Here is a 25,962-nt window from a genome sequence, read left to right as displayed (position 1 = left end):
TATTATAATCCTCATTGAATACATCGAGTCCTCTTAATTTACAGCATTTCCCTCATTTCCTTCACTCAGTCAACAAAAAAAATTGCAAAAGTACCCCAATTAGAGGGAGCGACGGGGGCAACTTCTTGTCACGTCACATGTCACTTGTCATCTGTGAGTGTAAAGGGATACACCAATAGTTCATTCCACTGGTTGCTAGATTGCAATAGGTGGACAAAAAGTCAACATTTTATAGCTAGAATCCTTCATTGCTACATACGTTTTTGGAATTATAAATTAATGATATACTGCATACCCATTGATTCTTGAAGAATGTGGCCTATAAATTCCTATTGGGTTTAGTTTAAATGTTCCACCCCATCAGAACCCAAAATATAAGCTTGTTTTACTACAATGTTTGTAAACAATGTAAATGTATAGCCTCAAAACATGGTTAAAACTATCATTTTTATATCATAGAGGGTCAGTCCTTGCATCCATAGCAGTCTATGAATTTGATAGTGGTTACCGATATCCAGGCCTATGCCTCAGCTTTTTACCAAAACAGAGGCGGTGTTACACTTTGTTATTATTTCAAAAAGGATTATAGCTTTAAAGGATGCAATCTTATCAGTTTGAAATCATGACATCTGGTCTTAATGGGCTTATTGTAGAGGAATACCTCCAGCATGTGAAAAACCCAGAGGACATACGGGATGCATTCAGTGCAGCCTCAGTCTCACCATGTAACTTACAACATCCCTGTGTCATCACTGTGTTAACTCTCCATCCAGAGATTATATACATACTATGTGTGTCTCCTGATGGACAGATCAGTGAAGAGGACGAAGAGTTAAGCAGTATAGCGATGGCATACATGGCTAACTTCGCACGCACTGGGTGTAATCTTTAATTTCCTTTCATGGCTTTTTTGCCCATTCCCTAAGAGTATCATGAGATATTTCTTAAATGTTGTCTCTTTCTCTCAGGTCTCCCAATGGGCTGGGGTTGGTGGAGTGGACTACCCTTTGACCACACCGAGAGTTAACTGAACCTGGGCTTGGAGCAGACAGTGGGCCTGGGACTGAAGCAGAACAGGTCCCACTTCCTGAATGTAGTCCTGCCCCAGAAACTCTCAATCCACCAGACAGCCAATGAGGAACTCTAAATCTCTGGGCTTTACCATATATGGACCCTTCAATTAACACATGATCAACAATTAATTTGGTAACACTTTGGCTACACTACATTCTGAAACCATTGTAATATTGAATACATTAGGTTGTATAAACATGCTTTTTAAATACTGTGTCTGGAAAAATACACATGTATGTTGTACAATGGATTAATAAAGATGTAAAAGATTACACTCCTGGTAAATTATGTTGAATAAATGTGTTATGACGGTTGCTATGATTGATACTGCAACACTCATATAGTGTTGCATTTTAAGGCCCCCTGGTGTTGACACTGAAGAGTTAACTTCCTTTAATAAAAGTATTCTCCAGCATTTGTTCATTTACAAACACACATATGTAGGTAAGACAGGATAACTCCACACAGGCAGAAAGCACCATTAAAACCAGCGGAGTGAGAAAGACATTCCAAACACCCACGTCTAGTGCATTTTAGGAAAGCAGATTACTACATAAAGCAAACAGTAGGCTACAAATCTCGTGAACACAAAAGTGCCTTTTGATAGTTCAAATTTCTGTCGCTACCAAATCAAGTGAATTCAGATTATGATAACTTCTTATGGGTTGAGAAATACATTTCAGATTGTATTATAACTAACCAATAAAACCCCAATAGAAATAAATCATCAACATTGCAGGTCCACTTTAGTATATGTTAGCTGTATTTGCTATAACATGGTAAAATATAACCCCCACATTCCATTTACAAAAGGTATAGCATTGACAAAGTTTCATATGACTGACAAATTTAATTCACAACGTTATTTATGTAAGTTAAATAGGCTGTCCATTTGTAGGGTAATACAAACCATAGTTAACTTTTCAACCTCATTTTCCTTATCTCCAGTACCATACCAGAGTCTACATATGTGAAAATGTTTCTATGACATTTAAAAATATATATTTAACAAGGCAAGTCAGTTAAGAACAAATTCTTATTTACAATGACGGCCTAGGAACAGTGGGTTTAACTGCCTTGTTCAGGGGCAGAATGACAGATTCTTACAATGTCAGCTCGGGGTCCTGAAAATGGCTTGTCTGTTACACCAGGGTAGGATTAAAAGTACACTGAAAGAAAGAAATGTTCTTAAATGGTTCTTCCTCAGCTCTTAAGGTTCCTTGGAGAACGCTTGCCCGATAAAGTACATTTGGGTTAAGTATGGGATACTTGACGTGGCCTCTACGGTTCTTCAGAATTAATCAATTCCAGTCTGTTACTTGGATTTGGTTGTTCCACTTTACAGTAAAACGTAGTCTCATATCTTAGTCTTTCCAAACCTGGCAGTCAATCTGAATGCAGGTTGAAGGTGAATGATTAAAAAAAGGTTGGATATCCCCACTGGAATACAATAGGAATTAAATATCACTTTGCAAGCCAGCATAATGTGAGGCCTAATGTGGCCTGTAAACTATGAGTTTCAGGCCACTGAATTAGGGTAAAACTAGGCCCTCAAAAGAAGGCACTATGAAATACGTATTGTCTAAAAAATAAAACATGTATTTAACATATTGACTTAGGACAGTGGTCACCTACCTTTTCTGAGTCAAGATCACTTTGAGTCAAAATGCAAGCTGAGATCCACCGCTCAGATTTTTTTTGAACATGACTTAAAAAAACATAAGCCTATGCAACATTAACCTATTAAAAATAGTACTGGAGCAACTGACCATAAACATTTTTTAAATCAGAAGAGTGAAAATAACTAATAATTCTCCCTTCAGTGTTGGGGTAGCTACACTAAAATAGTTTACCAAGTTACCAATTACTTTGCACTGGAAGAAAATAAGCTACACTTATAGCTTACTTAACTAAAGTTATTTTGAAAAATGTGTTCACTACATCCAGACTACTATGTGAAAAATTCTTATATCTAAATCTGAAATGGCCCAATACAATATCACTGCATATTGGCTTTGCTTGAAATTCCCTGCCAATTCATTGTTGTTCAAACCATATAATTTTTTTAATATTTCAACATCTTAGGTAGGATATTTGATCACACCGGTAATAGATCAGTTGTACATTTTTGAATGAGTATTTCCCCCCCCCCCCCCCCCTTTCTCCCCAATTTCGTCCTATCCAATTACGATCTTGTCTCATAGCTGCAACTACCAAAAAGGCTCGGGAGAGGCGACGGTCGAGTCATGCGTCCTCCAAAACATGACCAGCCTCATGCACAAATTCATGCTGTTACTCCTACGAACAGAGAACGTGAAATATTCCTCAATATTAAAAAAGACCCAAGCCGCTAATAATAACGATGCAAGCCTGTCGATACACTTTCCTACTCATTTATTACAGCTGCAGTGCTGGTTGTAGCACGAGTGGAAGTAAGAAGAACAAGCATTTTATAGCTTATATAGCCAAAGTGTTGAATAAAAAGTGTTGACAGTGCGGAGTAAGAACTTAAACATGAACTACAGCTGAAGTCAGAAGTTTACATACACCAAATACATTTAAACTCAGTTTTTCACAATTCCTGATTCCTAATTCCTAATCCTACTAAAAAAAAATCCCTCTCTTAGGTCAGTTAGGATCACAACTTTATTTTAAGAATGTGAAATGTCAGAATAATAGAGAGTGATTTATTTCAGCTTTTTATTTCTTTCCTCGCATTCACAGTGGGTCAGAAGTTTACATACACTCAATTATGATTTGGTAGCATTGCCTTTAAATTGTTTAACTTGGGTCAAACTTTTCAGGTAGCCTTCCACAAGCTTCCCACAATAAGTTGGGTGAATTTTGGCCCATTCCTCCCGACAGAGCTGCTGTAACTGAGTCAGGTTTGTAGGCCTCCTTGCTCGCACACACTTTTTCTGTTCTGCCCTGTTCTTCCATAGGATAGAGGTCAGGGCTTTTTGATGGCCACTCCAATACCTTGACTTTGTTGTCCTTAAGCCATTTGCCACAACTTTGGAAATGACCCCAATATGCTTGGGGTCATTGTCCATTTGGAAGACCCATTTGCGACCAAGCATTAACTTAAGCATTAACTGATGTCTTGAGATGTTGCATCAATATATCCACATCATTTTCTTTCCTCATGATGCCATCAATTTTGTGAAGTGCACCAGTCCCCCCTGCAGCAAAGCACCCCCACAACATGATGCTGCCACCCCTGTGCTACCCGGTTGGGATGGTGTTCTTTGGCTTGCAAGCCTCCCCCTTTCACCTCCAAACATAACGATGGTCATTATGGCCAACATTTCAATTTTAGTTCATCAGACCAGAGAACATTTCTCCAAAAAGTACGATCTTTGTCCCCATGTGCAGTTGCAAACCGTAGTCTGGCTTTTTATCGCGGTTTTGGAGCAGTGGCTTCTTCCTTGCTGAGCGGTCTTTCAGGTTATGTCGATATAGGACTCGTTTTACTGTTGATATAGATACTTTTGTACCTGTTTCCTCCAGCATCTTCACAAGGTCCTTTGCTGTTGTTCTGGGATGGATTTGCACTTTTCGCACCAAATTACGCTCATCAGAACCCATCTCCTACCTGAGCGGTATGATCGCTGCATGGTCCCATGGTGTTTATACTTGCGTACTATTGTTTGTACAGATGAGCATAGTCCCTTCAGGCATTTGGAAATTGCTCCCAAGGATGAAGCAGGTCTACAATAAAAAAAGGTCTTGGCTGATTTCTTTAGATTTTCCCATGATGTCAAGCAAAGAGGCACTGAGTATGAAGGTTGGCCTTGAAATACATCCACAGGTACACCTCCAATTCACTCAAATGATGTCAATTAGCCTATCAGAAGCTTCTAAAGCCATAACATAATGTTCTGGAATTTTCCAAGCTGTTTAAAGGCACATTCAACTTAGTGTATGTACACTTTTGACACACTGGAATTGTGATACAGTGAATTATAAGTTAAATAATATGTCTGTAAAGAATTGTTGGAAAAATCACGAGTGTCATGCACAAAGTAGATGTCCTAACCGACTGCCAAAACTATAGATTGTTAACAAGACATTTGTGGAGTGGTTGAAAAACGAGTTTTAATGACTCCAACCTAAGTGGATGTAAACTGCTGACTTCAACTGGATTTGCTGTATTCGATGACAGTCTCTCTCTAGTCATGGTTTTAAAAGTTTTGAAATCTCAGTATCAACTTCGCTGTAGCATTTTTTTAATGTTTTTTTTTTACACCTGCTATGAGATTAAATGGTGATAAATTGGAACACTCCGCCTACCCGGCACACCAGGGATTTTTTTTTTTTATGTGAAAGGCACCCTGGGAAATATGCAAATAAGGCTTAAAAACCTACAGCATGGCTTTTAAATTCTGGTCCTGGAGTGCCGAAACATTTTTGGATTTGAATTTTTGTATGGTTCTTCAAAGAACCATCCCATGAAAATGGTTCCCCTATGGTATCGCTCTCAAGAACCATATTTGGTTCCAACTTGCACCTTTCTTTTTTAATTAGTAAGAAAAACAGTGATTTTCAAAACCTGCAATGAGGGTGTTTTCTTTCTCTCCACGTCACCACAAATCTCATCAAAAATACACTTTTGATGTTCTATTGTGCTGGAGATAATGAAAATTAGGTTGCTAAAGGGTGCAATTGTCATTTAAGATAAAAGGAGGTACTATGGAAATGATTCAATTGTAAGAACTTCTGTAAAGAATCAGGGTAGGCCCGGGGCTGCTTGATGACAGCTCAAATATTAGTTCATGGTTCCATGATGGAATAATATCCATTTATACTCTTGACGACCACGCCTTGTTCACTGCTGATTGGACAATATTACCAGCAGGCGCCACAAGCTGTGTCTGGGTGGGAAATGCAGTCCTGGATCTTAGACCTGAGGAGAGTGAGAGGTGTCTTTAATGTTGCTTCAAATCAGCATACATAAACACACACGTATGCACATACACAGAAAATGCTCCAGTGTTAACAAAAACTAAATGAACACTGAGTCTGTGGACCCCTATAGACAACGGAACAGTGTTAAATGAACACACTGCTTAGTGTAAAGTCGTATTTTCAAGTAAATTGTAGAGTTACCACCCATGGCTGCTTCATTCATCCATTTTCTGTCCTACGGAGTTCACCAAGTGAGACCTAAAGAAATATGTTTTCATCTTTAAAAAAAAAATGTAATGATCACAATACCTACCATACGGCTTGATTTTGAGAGCCTAGTGTTCCTCTAATACAGGGGCCTGAAACTCATACACATCACTTTGTGGTAAAAAGGATGACCTTAAAGGGTACAACTATAGTGACAAGTGTTTGTACCCCTTTAGGAACAAATCAAAACCTTTTTTTCTTGAGTAATATAATGGTTTTCTGGCCTGGAAGTTTTGTTGTACTGTCTTGCAAGGTGATGTGTAACTCCTGTTGGAATCCAACTTTGGAAATATTTTATCACCCGCAACCTGTATTCAGAATGACTGCCAGGATTGGGAAAACGAAGCTATGAGTACCTAAAGCACCTAAACTACACAGAACAAAAATATAAACGCAACATGTAAAGTGTTTGTGCCATGTTTCATGAGCAGAAAACTAATTTTCCTAATGCACAAAAAGTGTATTTCTCTCAATTGTTTTGCACAAATTTGTTTACATCATGTTTACACCAAGGTAACCCATTGACCTGACAGGTGTGGAATATCAAGAAGCTGATCAAACAACATATTACACTGGGGACAATAAAAGGCCACTCTAAATGTGCAGTTTTGTCACAACACATGACTACAGATGTCAGAAGTTTTGAGGGAGCGTGCAATTGGCATGCTGACTGCAGGAATGTCCACCAGAGCTGTTGCTAAAGAAATACATGTTAATTTATCTACCATAAGCCGCCTTCAACGTCGTTTTAGAGAATTTGGCAGTACATCCAACCAGGCTCACAACCGCAGACCACATGTATGGATTCGTGTGGGCGAGCAGTTTGCTGATGTTTAGAAAACGTTAGTAATTTGGTTCAAGGTGATGTGTATGAGTTTCAGGCCCTTGAATTAGGGTAAAACTAGGACTTCAAAATAAGGCCTTATGAAATATGTACACTCATGTACGTACACCCATAAAAAAATAAACTACCGGGCCCCTAACATAGAAATCCGAATCTTTCAGATTAAAATAACGTACTAACAATATGTGTTATTAAATGTACTAACTATAAGCTTCTGCTGCTCTGTACTACAATTGTGCAGATTCTAGTTTCCACCTTCATCCTTTGCCTATATTAACAGTATTGTAAACAATTTTGGTTCCTAATGTTAACAAAACCTGTCTGTGTCATGTTTTGTTTAATGCTTTATTATACATAACTCCACATTTGGTGACTTATTTTTTAATATATGGTAATGTAGTCAGTTTTCATTTAGAAATTACCAATGATCCATGTTTCAGATTAAAGAATTTATTACCAATTATTATAAACAAGGCTAACCTTCTTTTGCCCTATGCATCATTTCTAAATATATGCCTAAATAACATACACACATTTAAAAAATGTTCCTGAACTATGTGGACTGCAGGCATAAATGTGGTACCTACAGAGAACAAGCATCTGTGAAACTACAACTGTAGCGACAAGACATTATGTGGGTATTCCTGAGTAAATTCAACAGGAGATTAACCATAGCAAAAAATACTCTGAAACAGTATTTTGACCAACTCAGAGGTTACACTGCACCAAGAGCCCCAGCGTCAAGCCTTCTTGTGGGCAAACTCATTTATAATGTCTTTAAAGTTTCATTTTCTAGCTAACCGGTTTTCAATTGAAAGGATGGCAAGGCTGTTCAACCTGTCTTGGCACATTGTAGCGCTTTATACGTTTCTGCTTACTGAAGGCACGTTCACCTCAAGCAACTGTTACAGGTCATTGTACAGAAGATTCACAGTACAATGCACACCTCTCCAAAAATGCTCTGTAGCTGCATCTTGTGGATGGCATTTAGGAGCTTTACAGGAGAAAGACCATCTGAAAAACTAGCACCATATCCTCTTTAGATGTCGCACTTGTTTCTCAATTTGTGGCAAGATACACAAATGTGGTTTTCAGTCATTTTCCTAAATGTAAGTATTATTGAAAACTCTTCGCATTTAGCTGCAATCGTGTCCAAATGACTGATTATACTATCCAGAGCCACATAAAACACTGTGTTGCGAAATCCAGTGTCTGACTTCTTTTCATTTGCTTTTTTTCTGGTGGCTCCTCTGTTCACTGTGAAACTGAGTAGTTCCACCCATTTCATTTGCCACCATGGAGGCTTCTGCCAGAAGAGTGTCCCATTGTTTACTTAGAGCCTGTATTTCTTCCTGTAGTGCCTTAATGTGAGCTGATTCAGTGTCCAGAGAAATATTTCCTGACTGAAGAATTAGGCTTCTATTCTCAATAAACCCAGAAAGTGAGCAAGAAGATTGCCTTGAAAGACATGAAGTAGCTTTTCAGACCTTTTGCCTCAGATTTGGCTTCGTTTGTCAGGCTGCAGGTAGCAAGAAGCATGTCTAGGGCCTTGATGATAGAAGGTACATGAGTTGCCATTGGTTGGACAGCAGCAATACGCGCACACCAATACGCGCACACTGCTGTTAAGACAGCAGCCAGTCTTTTCCTTGAGAATCGCCCATCGCTCTGGGCTGGAACTGAACAGATTGTAAAGACGATTCACACAGCCAAAAAAGGTTGATACTTCTGGGCACGACTGAGCTGCATGTACACCCACAAGATTAAGAGTATGGGAGGCACAAGGTGAGTAGGTGGCCAGTGGATTATTTTGCAGTATGTGTGCTTGACCTCCCTTCACTTCCCCTGACATATTTGCACCATTATAATAGCCTTGACCATGGCAATCTGCGGTGTCAATACCATGCTCTTCCAATGCACTCAAAATAATTTCAGAAATCTTACTGCCTGTCTTTCTAGAAGTCTTTAAATTCAATAAAAGGTTAAATTATTTCCCATTCAAATGATCCTTGGACTTCATCTTTGTGTACATATCTCACCAATAATACATTTTGCTCAGTATGGGAAATGTTTGGAGTTTCTTCACATATAACCGAGGAATAGATTGCATCTTCTCTTTCATAAAGTATTGTTTTCAAAACCCTTTGACCATATATTCCTATGAACTCGTTTTGGCTCTCAGCGCTGAGGTAAAGAGTCAGTCGTGCTCCTTTCTTTTTGTCCCTGACTTTCTGTAAGTGCTCATGTAATAGCGGGTCATAATTTGATAACAGTTCAAGTAAGCCGAGGTAATGTCCAGTATGCACATCATCAAGATTGCTTGTTCAATCTCTTCTGTCACAACAATAGCCCCGGAATGGCTGATTCCTAGATGCTAAGTACAGTGTCACATCCAAATTCCTTTCTAGAAGTGCTCTGTTTTTATACATTTCTGACTGAATTTGTTTCTGCAGCTGACTGTCTATACATGTAGGTGTTGTAATGGTATGCTGCAGATTTTTCCATTTCCAGGAACAGTTCTTGTGATACACACCATCCTTATGCTCTGGTAGTTTGTCATACATTCTCTGCCATTTCACTGATGATATCTTATAGCCATCCTTACTATTCAGAGAACTGGGTGATGGTTTACTTTGCTCATGAGAAAAAAATAACACATGAAATGCAATATGCCTTTACACTCTTACTGTAAATAAGCCAGTCTCTCCGCACCTTTTCTCTTCCGTTTGCTGACTTACTGTGCTGTAAATAACTGGGGAATGGCTTGCCTTCCGAGTCTGGGGGCATGATTTTATATAGTTCTGTCTCCTCACCACACCTGTTGGCTAGTCTGCGAACAATAGCTTCTCTTTCATGGTATTGTACCTTCTCTGGCCACAGTGCTGGATCATCTAAAACCTCATCTTCCTCACTTTGAATCTGTCCATACATACATTTCCCTTATTACTTTCTTGTTCAATCTCTTCTGTCACTCCTTCACTGGCACTGCTGCTACTCTGCAACTCCTCTTCCTCCTCCCTGCTCTCCTCTGCATCAGAGTCTGTCTGACAGCTTTCTGCTGAGATCCTGCCTACCTGGGGTTCTGTAGGCACTAGGAAGTGAGTAAACAAAGGGAATTTTAGGTTTAATGTTCACTCCTACAAAATGTTAGCATCCTAAAAATCCACTACGGAAAGAAAAAACATTTTAATAGTATGCATATCAAGTATTTAATTGTGTCCAAGTCATCATGTGCCTAACTTTACAATTTAAAAATGGTCTACTTATGCTGCTGCTACAAAACTGCCTCACCTCCAAGGTCCGCTGTTCAACGTCATGTAGTAGACACACGTTGGGAGCTTTGTCTACAGCGGTAGTAGTATCTACCGTATGGCTAGGTAGGCTACATGTTAATTTGAGCAAATATTGTGGAATACAATACTAATAATAGCTAAATAATAGCTCATTTGCTAGCCATAGCTGGTAGTGGTAGCTCATCATCCTCATGTTAATAATTACTGCTCTGACCGAGCCTAGTGAGTACATGGTAGGCAGCTACCTGTAGCTAGCAAGCTATCAAGCTAGCTACTGTACACTACTGTTCAAAAGTTTGGGGTCACTTAGAAATGTCCTTGTTTTTGAAAGAAATGCAAATAGTTTGTCCATTAAAATAACATCAAGGCCTCCCGGGTGGTGCAGTGGTTAAGGGCGATGTACTGCAGCGCCAGCTGTGCCATCAGAGTCCCTGGATTCGCGCCCAGGCTCTGTCGTAACCGGCCGCGACCGGGAGGTCCGTGGGGCAACGCAAAATTGGCCTAGCGTCGTCCGGGTTAGGGAGGGTTTGGTCGGTAGGGATGTCCTTGTCTCATCGCACACCAGCGACTCCTGTGGCGGGCCGGGCGCAGTGCACGCTAACCAAGGTTGCCAGGTGCACAGTGTTTCCGCCGACACATTGGTGCGGCTGGCTTCCGGGTTGGATGTGTTGTGTTAAGAAGCAGTGCGGCTTGGTTGGGTTGTGTATCGGAGGAAGCATGACTTTCAACCTTCGTCTCTCCCGAGCCCGTACGGGAGTTGTAGCGATAAGACAAGATAGTAGCTACTACAACAATTGGATCCCACGAAATTGGGCGAGAAAAAGGGGTAACATTTAAAAAAAATAAAAATAAAAATAATAATAACATCAAGATGCTATTTGGTAAAAGACCAAGTCCATATTAGGGCAAGAACAACTCCAATAAGCAAAGACAAATGACAATCCATCTTTACTTTAAGACATGAAGGTCAGTCAATATGGAAAATGTAAAGAACTTTGAAAGTTTCTTCAAGTGCAGTCACAAAAACCATCAAGCGCTATGATGAACTGGCTCTCATGAGGACCGGGAATGGAAGACCCAGAGTTACCTCTGCTGCAGAGGACACGTTCATTAGAGTTACCAGCCTCAGGAAAAGCACCCCAAATAAATGCTTTACAGAGTTAAAGTAACAGACACATCTCAACATCAACTGTTCAGAGGAGACTGTGTGAATCAGGCCTTCATGGTCGAATTGCTGCAAAGAAACCACTACTAAAGGACAACAATAATAATAAGATACTTGCATAGGCAAAGAACCATGAGCAATGGGCATTAGACCGGTGGAAAATTGTCCTTGGTCTGGAGTCCAAATGGGAGATTATTGGTTCCAACCGCTGTGTCTTTGTGAGATGCAGTGTGGGTGAACAGATGATCTTCGCATGTGTATTTCCCACCGTAAAGCATGGAGGAGAAGGGGTTATGGTGTGGGGGTGCTTTGCTGGTGACACTGTCAGTGATTTATTTAGAATTCAAGGCACACTTAACCAGCATGGCTACCACAGCATTCTGCAGTGATACGCCATCCCATCTGGCTTGGGCTTAGTGGGACTATGATTTGTTTTTCAACAGGACAATGACCTAACACACCTTAAGGCTGTGTAAGGGATATTTGACCAAGAAGGAGAGGGATGGAGTGCTGCATTAGATGACCTGGCCTTCACAATTCCAAGCCAAAGGGTGCCAAAGGGTGGCTATTTGAAGAATCTAAAATCTAAAATATATTTTGATTTGTTTAACACTTTTTTGGTTACTACATGATTCCATGTGTTATTTCATAGTTTTGATGTCTATACTATTATTCTATATTGTAAAATAAAGAAAAACCCTTGAATGAGTAGGTGTTTTAAAACTTACGACCGGTAGTGTATGGTATTTTGTTAAATAAAAAATTACAATAACATAGGATCGAAAATGGATGAACGCAACAACCATGTCTCTGTCACTAACAAATACAGCCATGGGTGTTAACTACAATTTATTCGAAAGGCACTCTATGGAATATCTGAATAAGGCGTTACACTAATCAGTGTGTTCATTTAACACTGTTACAGTGTATATATGGGTCCACAGACAACACTTTTAGTGTTGATTTAACACTCTCAGTGTTCATTTCACATTTTTTAACACTGGAGAAATTTCTGTGTACACACTCACACAATATCAGACGGATTTGTTGTAATCAATAGAGTTATATTGTAACCTCCTCACTTACTCAGGAACCGCCTTGCAATTATACTTGAGTTTTGGCTCTATCTCTTTCTGTAGGTCTTGTAAGGAGGGATCATCACAGGTTGTCCTTTAGCAGAGAAAAACATGAAACAATTATAATATGTCATAATATCCCATGAAACATAAAGCCTACATATATCCTATATATAAACAGACATTTGTTAAACTTTTTTACATAATCCCATACTAGGTACAAAAAAAGACATACAAATCAACTATGACAGACACGCACGCACGCATACACACACACACACACACACACACACGCGCGCGCACACGCACACACACACGCACACACGCACACACGTCAGTTTGTCTGGACAAAAAGCTTACCCCTTATTCTCCTTGGTCACCAGGACAACACTCAGGCTCTTCACTTTGGCAGCTTTGAACCGTTTCACCTCGATGGTGGCAAAAATACTTCACATAAAAGACAAACATAGAAATGTGTAAAGATCAGAATTGACATGAAATCAATCAACTACGCAGGTGCACTATTGCTTAAGCAAACAAAAATATAACAGTTTACTAATAACATGCCTAGTGTTGTGGCAATAGAGGGGTTCTACATTTTGGTGGAAATGGCAGCTGTGGTAAAATTATGTTTTGGCTTGGTTGTCTGTGAGTACGGCTGTTAGGGTGACGGTATTCCTGCTCCACCGGTGTTCACAAGCCATGAATGCAGTCAAATTCCACGTGACCGTTTAGTCGTGGTATTTAAGCTTCTCCAAGCTCTGATGCTGCTGATGGTCATTAGTAGCCTACCAAACGTGCTTTACAGTGGGTTACAGCTTAACTGGCATACATATGCAGCGCGTGAGTTTCAAGTTTGGGCAAGATCGTTTTCACCATAAAAATGCACCTTTATAATAAAAGTGTTTACATGCATAATTTGCAGTCACTTTTGAGAATGGTGTTTTCCTGCTAATGGAACATTCGCGCTTATAGCCTACTGCCGTGTGTGTGCATTGCTGTGCTTATAATGTGCTATAAATAGCATAATAGTTCATCAACATTTTTAGCTAAACATTATGATCTGTTGCGACAGCCTCATTACTTAAAACATGTTTTTTGATGCCAGTGGTTGTATTAATTTGGGATCTATCGAATCCCACAACTGTCCCAGACTATGTTTGGAATATTTATTTCTCACACAGAATAGAATAGGTTAACTTTTGTACTATGGGGGATAGTAGATTGACATAGGCTAGTGCTTTTGCTGTTCGTTAGGCCTACTCATTTTGTTGGCTGGCGAAAAGTAAATGTGAACAGTTCTTCCAAAATCTTCAATACGTGCCTCGGAATAGGATAAGGACTAGCGCGTCAATTGCGTCCCCGATGTGTCTGTCTTCACTTGTCGGCTGTGAGAATGACCTGATCAAGTGACGGAGAGCCATGTGAGTGCGAGATACTTTGGTGCGCCCAGCCGGGAGAAGGGAATTATAATTATTATATTCAGCCCAAGGGCACAACGGCCACCGTCCGCAAAAGGCATGATTTAACGGCCAAATTGTGAATGAGAGACTGATGAAGTACATTAAAAAACTAAGCAAAGCTCATGCCTTTCATGCAACTTTTTTCAAATCATCATTAGTCTCATCTGTAGATGTAGTTTCTGTAGATGGCGCCAGAGGGGATGGCTGCTGTTTCATGGGCTCTTAACCAACCACACTATTTATTTATTTATTTTTGTGTTTTTTTGTAACTTATCTTGTACATAATGTTCCTGCTACTGTCTCTTATGACCGAAAAGAGCTTCTGGAAATCATAACAACGATTACTCACCTTGAACTGGATGAAGAATTTCTCTTTAATGAGTTGGACGAGAGGGATTTACTCCAGACACTCGAACAGGCCCTCATCCCCGTCATTCACAGGAGTAAAAGACGGAAGAGGTATCACGGAAAGAGATCGAGGTGCCTTGTGAGGATCCGCAGACGATCTGCCTTTGCCATCCGTACTATTGGCCAACGTACATTCATTGGATAATAAATTGGACAAACTAAAAGCACGTATATCCTACCAACGGGACATTAAAAACTGTAATATTGTCACGACTTCCGCCAAAGTCAGTCCCTCTCCTTGTTTCGGGCGGCGTTCGGCGTCACCGGTCTTCTAGCCATTGCCGATCCACCTTTCATTTTCCATTTGTTTTGTCTTGTTTTCCTGCACACATGTTTTGCTTTCCCTCATTACTCGTCTTGCATATAAACCTGTTTCCCCACATGTCTGTGTGTGGAATTGTTATGTGTAAATGTATGTGTACTCCAGGCTGGTTTGCGCCGGGTTATTGTAACCTGTGTGTGTTTAGTTTTCTGAGTGCCGTGTATTGTTTGCCTCAATCAAGGGCTCCGTTTGCTACGCATTTCTGCTCTCCTAGCCTGACTTCCCTGCAGCCAGATACACACTCCTTTACAAATATCTTATGTTTCACCGAGTCGTGGCTAAACGAAGACATGAATAACATACAGCTGGCGGGTTATACACTGTATCGACAGGATAGAACAGCAACATCTGGTAAGACAAGGGGTGGCGGGCCTATGTATATTTGTAAACAACATTTGGTGCATGATATCTAAGGAAGTCTTGAGGTTTTGCTCGCCTGAGGTAGAGTATCTCATGATAAGCTGGAGACCACAGTATCTACCTAGAGAGGTTTCATCTGTATTTTTTGTAGCTGTCTACATACCACCACAGACCAAGGCTGGCACTAAAACCGCACTCAATGAGCTGTATACCGCCATGAGCAAACAGGAAAATGCGCATCCAGAGGCGGCGCTCCTAGTGGCCGGGGACTTTAATGCAGGGAAACTTAAATCTGTTTTACCTACTTTCTACCAGCATGTTAAATGTGCAAACTCTAGACCACTTTTACTCCACACAGGGAGACGCGTACAAAGCGCTCCCTCGCCCTCCATTTGGCAAATCTGACCACAATTCTATCCTCCTGATTCCTGCTTACAAGCAAAAATTAAAGCAGAAAGCACAGTGACTCAGTAAATAAAGAAGTGGTCAGATGAAGCAGATCCTAAGCTATAGAACTATTTTGCTAGCACAGACTGGAACATGTTCCGGGATTCCTCTGATGGCATTGAAGAGTACACCACATCAGTCACTGGCTTCATCAATAAGTGCATCGATGACGTCGTCGCCACAGTGATTGTACGTACATACCCCAACCAGAAGCCATGGATTACAGGCAACATCTGCACTGAGCTAAAGACTAGAGCTGCCGCTTTCAAGGTGCGGGACTCTAACCCGGAAGCTTATAAGAAATCCAGCTATGCCCTCCGACGAACCATCAAACAGGCAAAGCATCAATACAGGACTAAGATCGAATCGTACTACACCGGCTCCGACGTTCGTTGGATGTGGCAGTGCTTGCAAACTATTACAGACTACAAAGGGAAGCACAGCCGAGAGCTGCCCAGTGACACAAGCCTACCAGACGAGCTAAATTACTTCCATGCTCGCTTCGAGGCAAGCAACACTGAAGCATGCATGAGAGCATCAGCTGTTCTGGATGACTGTGTGATCACGCTCTCCGTAGCCGATGTGAGTAGGTCAACATTCACAAGGCCGCAGGGCCAGATGGATTACCAGGACGTGTACTGCGAGCACGTGCTGATCAACTGGCAAGTGTCTTCACTGACATTTTCAACCTCTCCCTGTCTGAGTCTGTAATACCAACATGTGCCAAGCAGACCACCATAGTTCCTGTGCCCAAGAACACTAAGGTAACCTGCCTAAATGACTACCGACCATGAAGTGGTTTGAAAGGCTGGTCATGCCTCACATCAACACCATTATCCCAGAAACTCTAAACCCACTCCAATTTGCATACCGCCCCAACAGATCCACAGATGATGCAATCTCTGCACTCCACACTGCCATTTCAAACCTGGACAAAAGGAACACCTAGGTGAGAATGCTATTCATGGACTAGAGCTCAGCATTCAACACCATAGTGCCATCAGAGCTCATCACTAAGCTAAGGACCCAGGAACTAAACACCTCCCTCTGCAACTGAATCCTGGACTTCCTTACAGGCTGCCCCCAGGTGGTAAGGATAGGTAACAACACATCCGCCACGCTGATCCTACACACGGGGGCCCCCTCAGGGGTGCGTGCTCAGTCCCCTCCTGTACACCCTGTTCACTCATGACTGCACGGCCAGGCACGACTACAACACCATCATTAAGTTTTCCGATGACACAACAGTGGTAGGTCTGATCACTGACAACAATGAGACAGCATATAGGGAGGAGGTAAGAGACCTGGCAGTGTGGTGCCAGGACAACAACATGATCAAGTCTAAGGAGATGATTGTGGACTACAGGAAAAGGAGGACCGAGCATGCCCCCATTCTCATCAATGGGGCTGTAGTGGAGCAGGTTGAGAGCTTCAAGTTTTTTGGTGTCCATATCACCAACAAAAGTACATGGTTCAAGCACACCAAGACAGTCATGAAGTGGGCATGACGAAACCTATTCCCCCTCAGGAGACTGAAAAGATTTGGCATGGGTCCTCAGACCCTCAAAATGTTCTTCAGCTGCACCATCGAGAGCACTGGTTGCAATCACTGCCTGGTATGGCAACTGCTCGGCCTCCGACCGCAAGGGTAGTGTGTTCAGCCCAGTACGTCACTGGGGCCAAGCTTCCTGCCATCCAGGACCTCTATACCAGGCGGTGTCAGAGGAAGGCCCTAAAAATTGTTAAAGACTCCAGCCACCCTAGTCATAGACTGTTCTCTCTGCTACCTGCACGGCAAGCAGTACCGGAGCGCCAAGTTTAGGTCCAAGAGGCTTCTAAAGAGCTTCTACCCCCAAGCCATAAGACAACTAACATCTATTCAAATGGCTACCCAGACTATTTTCATTACCCCCCCCCCCTCTTACGCTGCTGCTACTCTCTGTTATTATCAATGCATAAGTCACTTTAATAACTCTATATATTACCTCAATTACCCTGACTAACCGGTGCCCCCGCACATTGACTCTGTACCGGTTCCCCTTGTATATAGCCTCGCTATTGTTATTTTACTGCTGCAGTGAAATTATTTGTTGCTTTTATATTTTTTTAATTGTATTTTTCTTAAAACTGCATTGTTGGTTAAGGGCTGTAAGTAAGCATTTCACTGTAAGGTACACCTGTTGTATTCGGTGCATGTGACAAATACAATTTGAATTGATTTGATCATGCAGCCTTAAAATGTATTAAAAATGTAAACATATAGCCCAAAGTTTGTATCACAGCTAAAGTTACATAAATACCTCTAAATTAAGCATATATGAGTACCTGTTTTTTTGTTAACCGCTCAAAAAACATTAACCGGATGTGCGCACTCCCTCAAATACTTTGGAGAAAATATCCTTTCTATTTTATTCAGCTATGTTCAATTGTATTCTGCATTCTATAAAATAATGCCACGAAATTCTAAGCAAATCTTGCCTGCTAAATGAACTAGTGTAGCTCACAGCCATACGGCATAACCAGATCAGGGCCTAACTCAGAGTGTGCTATTCTGTTCTTCTGAAACAGACTACATTTCTTCTTCTTCTTCTAAAATAAATCATGGATTCATTGTGATGGTTTTTTATTAGACTTTTTAAAATGTAGATGTTCCAAAGATCTGCATCAGTGGCTTTGAAGGCTATGCATGGAAGCCAGGAGATGCTAAATGTGTTCATGTTCATTAAAGGTAAATGACCGTGACACCGGCAGTTATTTGCTTGACTATCACCGGCTGCCAAAATGTCATGAAAGCCATATCTGTGAGTATTTGTATTTTTCCAGAGCAGAGAATATCACTACACGAATCAGTTGAAATAACACATACCATTGCACAGTGAAACTTGTGTTATTATTGGAGACGGGCCAAGCCAAACACATAAATGTGTCTCAAATGACACCCTATTCCCTATATAGTACACTACTTTTGAACAGAGCCCATACAGTAGGTCTTCAGTCAAAAGTTGTTCACTTTATAGAGAATAGGTTGCCATTTAGGACCCAGTCATTGCACCTTACCTGGTGGGGCTGAAAGGAGTGGCAATAGATCCATTCAGCATGGCTGTGACATCACCACATGCGGCATCTGCAAACTAACAGGGAAAGACTAATACAATGTCCATACAACGAAGTAACACCCACAGTGAAGGAAAATAACACTTGAATTGCAAAATCAGTTTGAAACAACACGCTTAGATTTCCAGCAAATTTACAGCGAAATTCCAGTGAATCCTACTCATTTTTAACAGGTCACTCACTCCCTCTGCTGACCCATATTCTGCAACCCTCATAACTCACAGATTTAGAAAAACAACGAATTCTCCCCCACACCTACACTAATCTATTCAGACATTATATTGTCAACTTCACTGTCTAGTGAAAATTCAACACAAACATGTGTTGTGCTGTCCTGAATTCCAAAGTGTAACTGCATGAAAGTGTGTAGCCTATATCCCATCGCCATGTAGGACATTGTCCAATCAGGGGAGAGCTAAGAAATGTGTTTCCATGGAGACAGACACAAAGGCCAATTGATGAACAGTTAGACAGTGAAACCCTTTCCTCTGCTCCCCATCACAATCACAGACTGAATTTGGATTGGTTTGTGGCTATCTAATTCATATCAGTATATTTTGATCCATGCATTTTGTATTCATGGCTGGTTGGTGTAAGATTTCAAAGCAACCTTGGCCATAGCTGGCTCACTAACAATCTGAAAAGAACTTACTGCTGCTGAGGCCCGATTCCAGAATGAACGAACTGTGTTGTTGACACAGTCTGTCCAGCCTGGGCACCCTGTGGTGAACGTTTCTGAGGAAAGAAAGAAAGAAAGAAAGAAAGAAAGAAAGAAAGAAAGAAAGAAAGAAAGAAGAAAGAAAGAAAGAAAGAAAGAAAGAAAGAAAGAAAGAAAGAAAGAAAGAAGACAGACAGACAGACAGACAGACAGACAGACAGACAGACAGACAGACAGACAGACAGACAGACAGACAGACAGACAGACAGACAGACAGACAGACAGACAGACAGACAGACAGACAGACAGACAGACAGACAGACAGACAGACAGACAGACAGACAGACAGACAGACAGACAGACAGACAGACAGACAGACAGACAGACAGACAGACAGACAGACAGACAGACAGACAGACAGACAGACAGACAGACAGACAGACAGACAGACAGACAGACAGACAGACAGACAGACAGACAGACAGAGACACACACACACACTTTAATATCCTAAGGGAATTTGCCAAAATACTTATGACTTCTTCAAATGAGGGGCCCAGTTACAACAGAAATGTATGAAAATGCCCTCAAATAAAAGGTAACATTCTGTACTTTCACCTCATATGAAACATTTAATCTCAAATCCAAAAAGCTGTAGTATAGAGCCAAATTTAAAACTTTTGCTTCACTGTCCAAATACATACAGAGGGGAGTGGAGCTCTGCACTATATATGGAAGAGATTGCCATTTGGGATGCATTCTAAAAACAACCAGTACATTAGTGGTTTATACTGTACATGTATGGTCTATTAGCTGTCATTTTTTAGATTAGACATAGATCTGACATAGCACACTGTACTTGACATGTTCATGGCTATCACTGTGTTATGTGGGTGTGACACCTACTCCAGTTGCCTGCTGCACTGCTGCTTGGATTCCACCTGGCGATCTGATCACCATCTGCCCTGGCCTGTCTCCCCCTGTCTGGTACAGGTACCCCCACCACACTCCCCCCTCTCTCCCGAGCTTTCGCTCGCCTCCAGCACACAGGCACTGTTGGGGCGAGTGACTCTGAACTGTGCTTTTTGCTATTTGCGTCATGACTCCTGCATGCTTTGTTGACTATGAACTTTTTTGTTTACCCAACCTTGGGACAGACTATGTTTGTTCCCACAATCGGGACTCTGACTCTCTATTGGTTACACAGACTTTTGGTCTCCCATCCTATTCTAACCACCTCTCGCAGGCTTTTATTCATGTTACCTGATTAAATTGCTGATCATGTTGCCATCTAATGCACATTCAAATGTCATAAATCAACACTGTAGAGATCTCCCTGTCCTCTGCCGTGCCTTGATTGTATTCTTGATGTTTATATCTGGAAATGTGCATGTACACCCTGGGCCATCTACTGTTGCTAGCCCCAATTCTGACTTGTGCTCTGATATCTGCTTCACTGATTTCTGCTCTCGTAAGAGCCTGGGTTTTCTTCACGTTAACACTAGAAGCTTATTACCTAAAATGGATCAATTGAAACTGTGGGTTCACAGCTCCAATCCAGATGTGTTGGTCATTACTGAGAGTGTTTTGAATACTTATGTTAACCTTTCTGGTTATAACTTTTTTTGGCAAGACAGATCTTCTACATTTGGATGAATGGCAATCTTTACCAACGATCACCTTCAGTGCTTGGTTGTCTCCACCAAGTCTGTCCCCAAACAATTTGATTTGCTGGTTTTAAGCATGAAACTTTCAAATTGCTCTTTGTTGACTGTTGCTGGGTGATATCGTCCTCCATCAGCACCGGCCTGGCCCCTTACACTAAGTCTGAATTTGTCCTGCTAGGTGACCTAAACTGGGACATGCTTAAACCACCTGACCAAATCCTAAAGCAATGGGACTCCCTAAATCTCTCTCAGATTATTACCAATCCCACAAGGTATGACTCCAAACACCCAGAAAAGGCTACTTCTCCTTGATGTTATCCTCACAAATAATCCTGATAGGTATCAGACTGATGGTTTCTGTAATGACCTAAGTGATCACTATATCACAGCCTGTGTTCATAATGGCTTGCCCAGTGAAACGACCTGTCCTGATTTGTCGTAGACACTTGCTAAATAAATGTAATGAGAAAGCCTTCCTTCAAGAACTGGCCTCTGTAAAATGGTATAGAATCAGCTTGGTCCCCTCTGTCGTAGACGCTTGTACCTCCTTTTAAAAAATATTTTCAATGGTATTGTTAACAAACATGCCCCATAAAGAAAATTAGAATTAAAAACAGGTTCAGCCCCTGGTTTGACCATGATCTTGCAGAGTTACTCCACCTCAAGAATTGCATTTGGCTGGCGAAAAGCTCGGCACACGCATACTCAGGCTGACTGACTCTCATTCAGGCAAATGAGAAATAAGTGCACTCAGGCTATCCGGAAAGCCAAAGTTAATTACTTTAAGGAGCAGTTCTCTCTCTGTGGGTCTACCCCAATAAGTTCTGGAAAACAGTTAAAGACCTGGAGAATAAACCCTCCTCCTCAAAGCTGCCCATGTCCCTTAATGTTGATGATCTGGTTGTTACTGACAAGAAGCACATGGCTGAGCTCTTTAATCACCACTTCATTAAGTCAGGATTCCTATCTGACTCAGCCATGCCTCCTTGCCCGTACAACATTTCCTCATCTCTCACCCCTTCTAATGTGACTAGCCCCGACACTCCTCCCTCTTTTTCGCCTGCCCTGCTACAAAGTTTCTCCCTGCAGGTGGTCACTGAGTCCGAGGTACTAAAGGAGCTCCTTAAACTTGACCACAAAAAAACATCTGGGTCAGATGATTTAGACCCTTTCCTCTTTAAAGTTGCTACCCCTATCATTGTCAAGCCTGTCTCTCCTCTCTGGGGAGGTTCCCATTGCATGGAAGGCAGCCACGGTTCGTCCTTTATTTAAAGGGGGAGATCAAGCTAATCCTAGGCCTATTTCTATTTTGCCCTGTTGATTAAAAGTGTTGGAAAAACTTGTCAAAAATCAACTGACTGGCTTTCTTGATGTCTATAGTATTCTCTCTGGTATGCAATCTGGTTTCCACTCAGGTTATGGATGTGTCACTGCAACCTTAAAGGTCCTCAATAATGTCACCCTTGCCCTTGATTCTAAGCAATGTTGTGCTGCTATTTTTATTGATTTGGCCAAAGCTTTTGATACGGTAGATCATTCCATTCTTGTGGCCCGGCTAAGGAGTATTGGTGTCTCTGAGGGGTCTTTAGCCTAGTTTGCTAACTACCTCTCTCAAAGAGTGCAGTGTATAAAGTCAGAACATCTGCTGTCTCAGCCACTGCCTGTCACCAAGGGAGTACCCCAAGCCTCAATCCTAGGCCCCACGCTCTTCTCAATTTACATCAACAATATAGATCAGGCAGTAGGAAGCTCTATCATCCATTTATATGGAGATGATACAGTCTTATATTCAGCTGGCCCCTCCCTGGATGTTGTGTTAAACGCTTTACAACAAAGCTTTCTTAGTGTCCAACAAGCTTTCTCTGCCCTTAACCTTGTTCTGAATACCTCCAAAACAAAGGTCATGTGGTTTGGTAAGAAGAACGCCCCTCTCCCCACAGGTGTTATTACTACCTCTGAGGGTTTAGAGTTACAAGTACTCATACAAGTACTTGGGAGTATGGCTAGATGGTACACTGTCCTTCTCTCAGCACATATCAAAGCTGCAGGCTAAAGTTAAATCTAGACTTGGTTTCCTCTATCGTAATCACTCCTCTTTCACCACAGCTGCCAAACTAACCCTGATTGAGATGACCATCCTACCCATGCTAGATTATGGAGACGTAATTTATGGATAAGCAGGTAAGGGGGCTCCCGAGCAGCTAGATGTTCTTTACCATTCGGCCATCAGATTTGCCCCCAATGCGCCTTATAGGATACATCACTGCGCTCTATACTCCTCTGTAAACTGGTCATCTCTGTATACCCGTCGCAAGACTCATTTGTTGATGCTTATTTATAAAACCCTTTTAGGCCTCACTCCCCTCTATCCGACATATCTACTGCAGCCCTCATCCTCTGCTTACAACACCCATTCTGACAGACACATTCTGTTAAAGGTCCCCAAAGCACACACATCCATGGGTCGCTCATCTTTTCAGTTCAATGCAGCTAGAGACTGGAACGAGCTGCAACAAACACGCAAACTGGACAGTTTCATCTCAATCTCTTCATCTAAAGACTCAATCATGGAAACTCTCACTGACAATTATGGCTGCTTTGCATGATATACTGTTGTCTCTACCTTCTTGCCGTTTGTGCTGTTGTCTGTGCCCAATAATGTTCGTACCATGTTTTGTGCTGCTACCATGTGCTGCTGCCATGTTGTGTTGCTACCATGTTGTTGTCATGTTGTGTTACTACCATGCTGTATGTGTTACAGCCTTGCTCTGTGGTTGTCTTTGGTCTATCTTTATGTAGTGTTCTCTCTGTTGTCGTAGGTGTGCTTTGTCCTATTTATTATTATTATTATTTTTTATCCCAGCCCCAGTCCCCGTAGGCCTTTTGCCTTTTGGTAGGCCGTCATTGTAAATAAGAATTTGTTCTTAACTGACTTGCCTAGTTAAATAAAGGTTAAATAAAAAATACAATTAATGGAAATGTACAGACTGATGGTGTGTAGCTCCATTTGAGTCTTACCATTGCTATCCTCCTTGCCACACCAGGTCAGTCCATTCATGATGAAGCCAACTAGTGTGTCCTCGAGGGTCAAGAAGCAATCTCGCTTCTCTGTGAAGTCATGCACTATTTTCTTTGTTTTGCTCCAAAACAACATCTGGTGGTGCAATGAAATGTAAAACAATATATATATATTTACTTGCAGCTGTCAATAAAACAAAACATATGAATATATTTGAGTGGTGTGTGAGAGAGCGTGTGTGGGTATCTCACCCTGTTACAGACAGGATCCTGGATCACAGTATGGATAAGGGGGTCATAGGCCTCCATCGGTACATTACATGGGTCCCTCCCCACGAATGCTTGCTGAAATGCACTCCATATCTTTTGACAGTTGTTTGCACTGGAACAATCACAGGAATGATCAAGAATAGTATTACTGCATTATCATACAAATACAAATATGGCCAATCATTAACTGAGGAAGGAATAGCTCCCTGAGAAATGGTTACTGAATAGGAGAAAACTAAACTGTTTTAACTGTTCACTCATTGTGTTAAGCTGTCTTGACTGTATTATAGCCAAATGGGGAACAGTGAGAGAGTATCAGAGCCGAGTTTGAACAAGCTAGCCACCCTGTTGTTACAAGGCAAATCCACAACCACCTGTGCCATAAAACAATGCAGGTTCACATACAGACAGGGAGGCTACATCATAAATACAATTGAGTCTACATGTAATTCTATTCAACAATGGCAATGGAAATGGAATAAACTGCTGCAAAAATGAGTTAACCTGAAGTATGAGTTACTTTTAACAATAAGCTAAAAATGTAAATGATATGTGCAAAATAAATCTAATAAAAGCGTCTCACCTTGAAGATTTGTTGTTCTGTATAAATGCTTCACATTTGTCAATAATCGTTTTTTTTAGGCTTTCACTCGATGGGCTGGAACTAGACAGTACGTGACTGTGCACTACTCCCAGAGAAATAGCGAGGATAACGACAAGTGAAAGTACTGCACAGAGACCCATGATTAGCCAGAGGCGAGTCCTTCGCTTTTTCCTTGCAAAACGGTGCGATCCTTCATGCTCCATGGCTACTCCTTGTTAAGACTGTGAAATCGGCGCTCAAATGTGGTTTGTTTTTGTTTGTGTTGTGCCAGTGGTATAGCCTATTGCCTTCAACACCGTCGGTGCTCTGAGTTCTATTTTCGGAGTTGGCCTTGGGGACAGTATGCACCGTACTGCATCTCAGTGATTGAGGCGTCACTACAGACGCCCTGGATCAAATCCAAGCTGTATCACAACCCGCCGCACAATCGACCCAGCGTCGTCCAGGTTTGGCCGGTGTATGCCGTCATTGTAAATAATAATTTGTTCTTAACTGACTTGCCTAGCTAAATAAATAAAATACAAATGTGAAATAGCCTAGCCTACAATTTGACTGTGGTATAGTTAGCTTTATATTAAAGATTCATACTTTTCTCGTACCTCTTAAACTACAGTGGTGTACTTAAGAAAAATACTTTGAAGTACTACTTCGGTCGTTTTGGTGGGGGGTATCTGTAATTAACAACTTTTACTTTTACTCCTCTACATTACTAAAGAAAATATGTACTTTTTACTCCCATACATTTTCCCTGACACCCAAAAGTACTCATTTCTAGCTAGTCATTTTCTATTAAGGTATCTTTACTTTTACTCAAGTCTGACAATTGAGTACTTTTTCCCACCGTTGTTAAACGGAACGTGCATGATAGAAATGACATTCTGAATCAGCCGATGATGGAGAACAAGTTACAACCCTTGCTTTGCCATTCGGTGACTGCCATACATTTGTTTTCAGTATGGATATTAGTTTGATATTCGGTGTTTGCTCGTAAATACCTCTTTGAT

The 25,962-nt window shown here is 41.3% G+C and overlaps 1 protein-coding gene across 1 annotated transcript; it reads right to left on the bottom strand.

Moving 5' to 3' along the window:
• Nucleotides 1–1,441: 1,441 nt before the first annotated feature.
• On the bottom strand, nt 1,442–25,349 carry LOC109899433 (ADP-ribosyl cyclase/cyclic ADP-ribose hydrolase 1). Its single transcript, XM_020494673.2, has 8 exons — nt 24,938–25,349; nt 24,337–24,466; nt 24,085–24,220; nt 19,394–19,476; nt 18,685–18,758; nt 12,988–13,074; nt 12,638–12,721; nt 1,442–5,980 (listed from the first exon to the last, which is right to left on the bottom strand). Exons 1-8 carry the CDS (start codon nt 25,159–25,161, stop codon nt 5,923–5,925), a joined length of 876 nt encoding a protein of 291 aa, XP_020350262.1. The 5' UTR covers nt 25,162–25,349; the 3' UTR covers nt 1,442–5,922.
• Between the last annotated feature and the right edge of the window lie 613 nt (nt 25,350–25,962).

The sequence above is a fragment of the Oncorhynchus kisutch genome, linkage group LG11, assembly GCF_002021735.2.
Source record: "Oncorhynchus kisutch isolate 150728-3 linkage group LG11, Okis_V2, whole genome shotgun sequence".
NCBI classification, from domain to species: Eukaryota; Metazoa; Chordata; class Actinopteri; order Salmoniformes; family Salmonidae; genus Oncorhynchus; species Oncorhynchus kisutch.
This window is presented reverse-complemented; position numbering and strand designations above follow the sequence as displayed.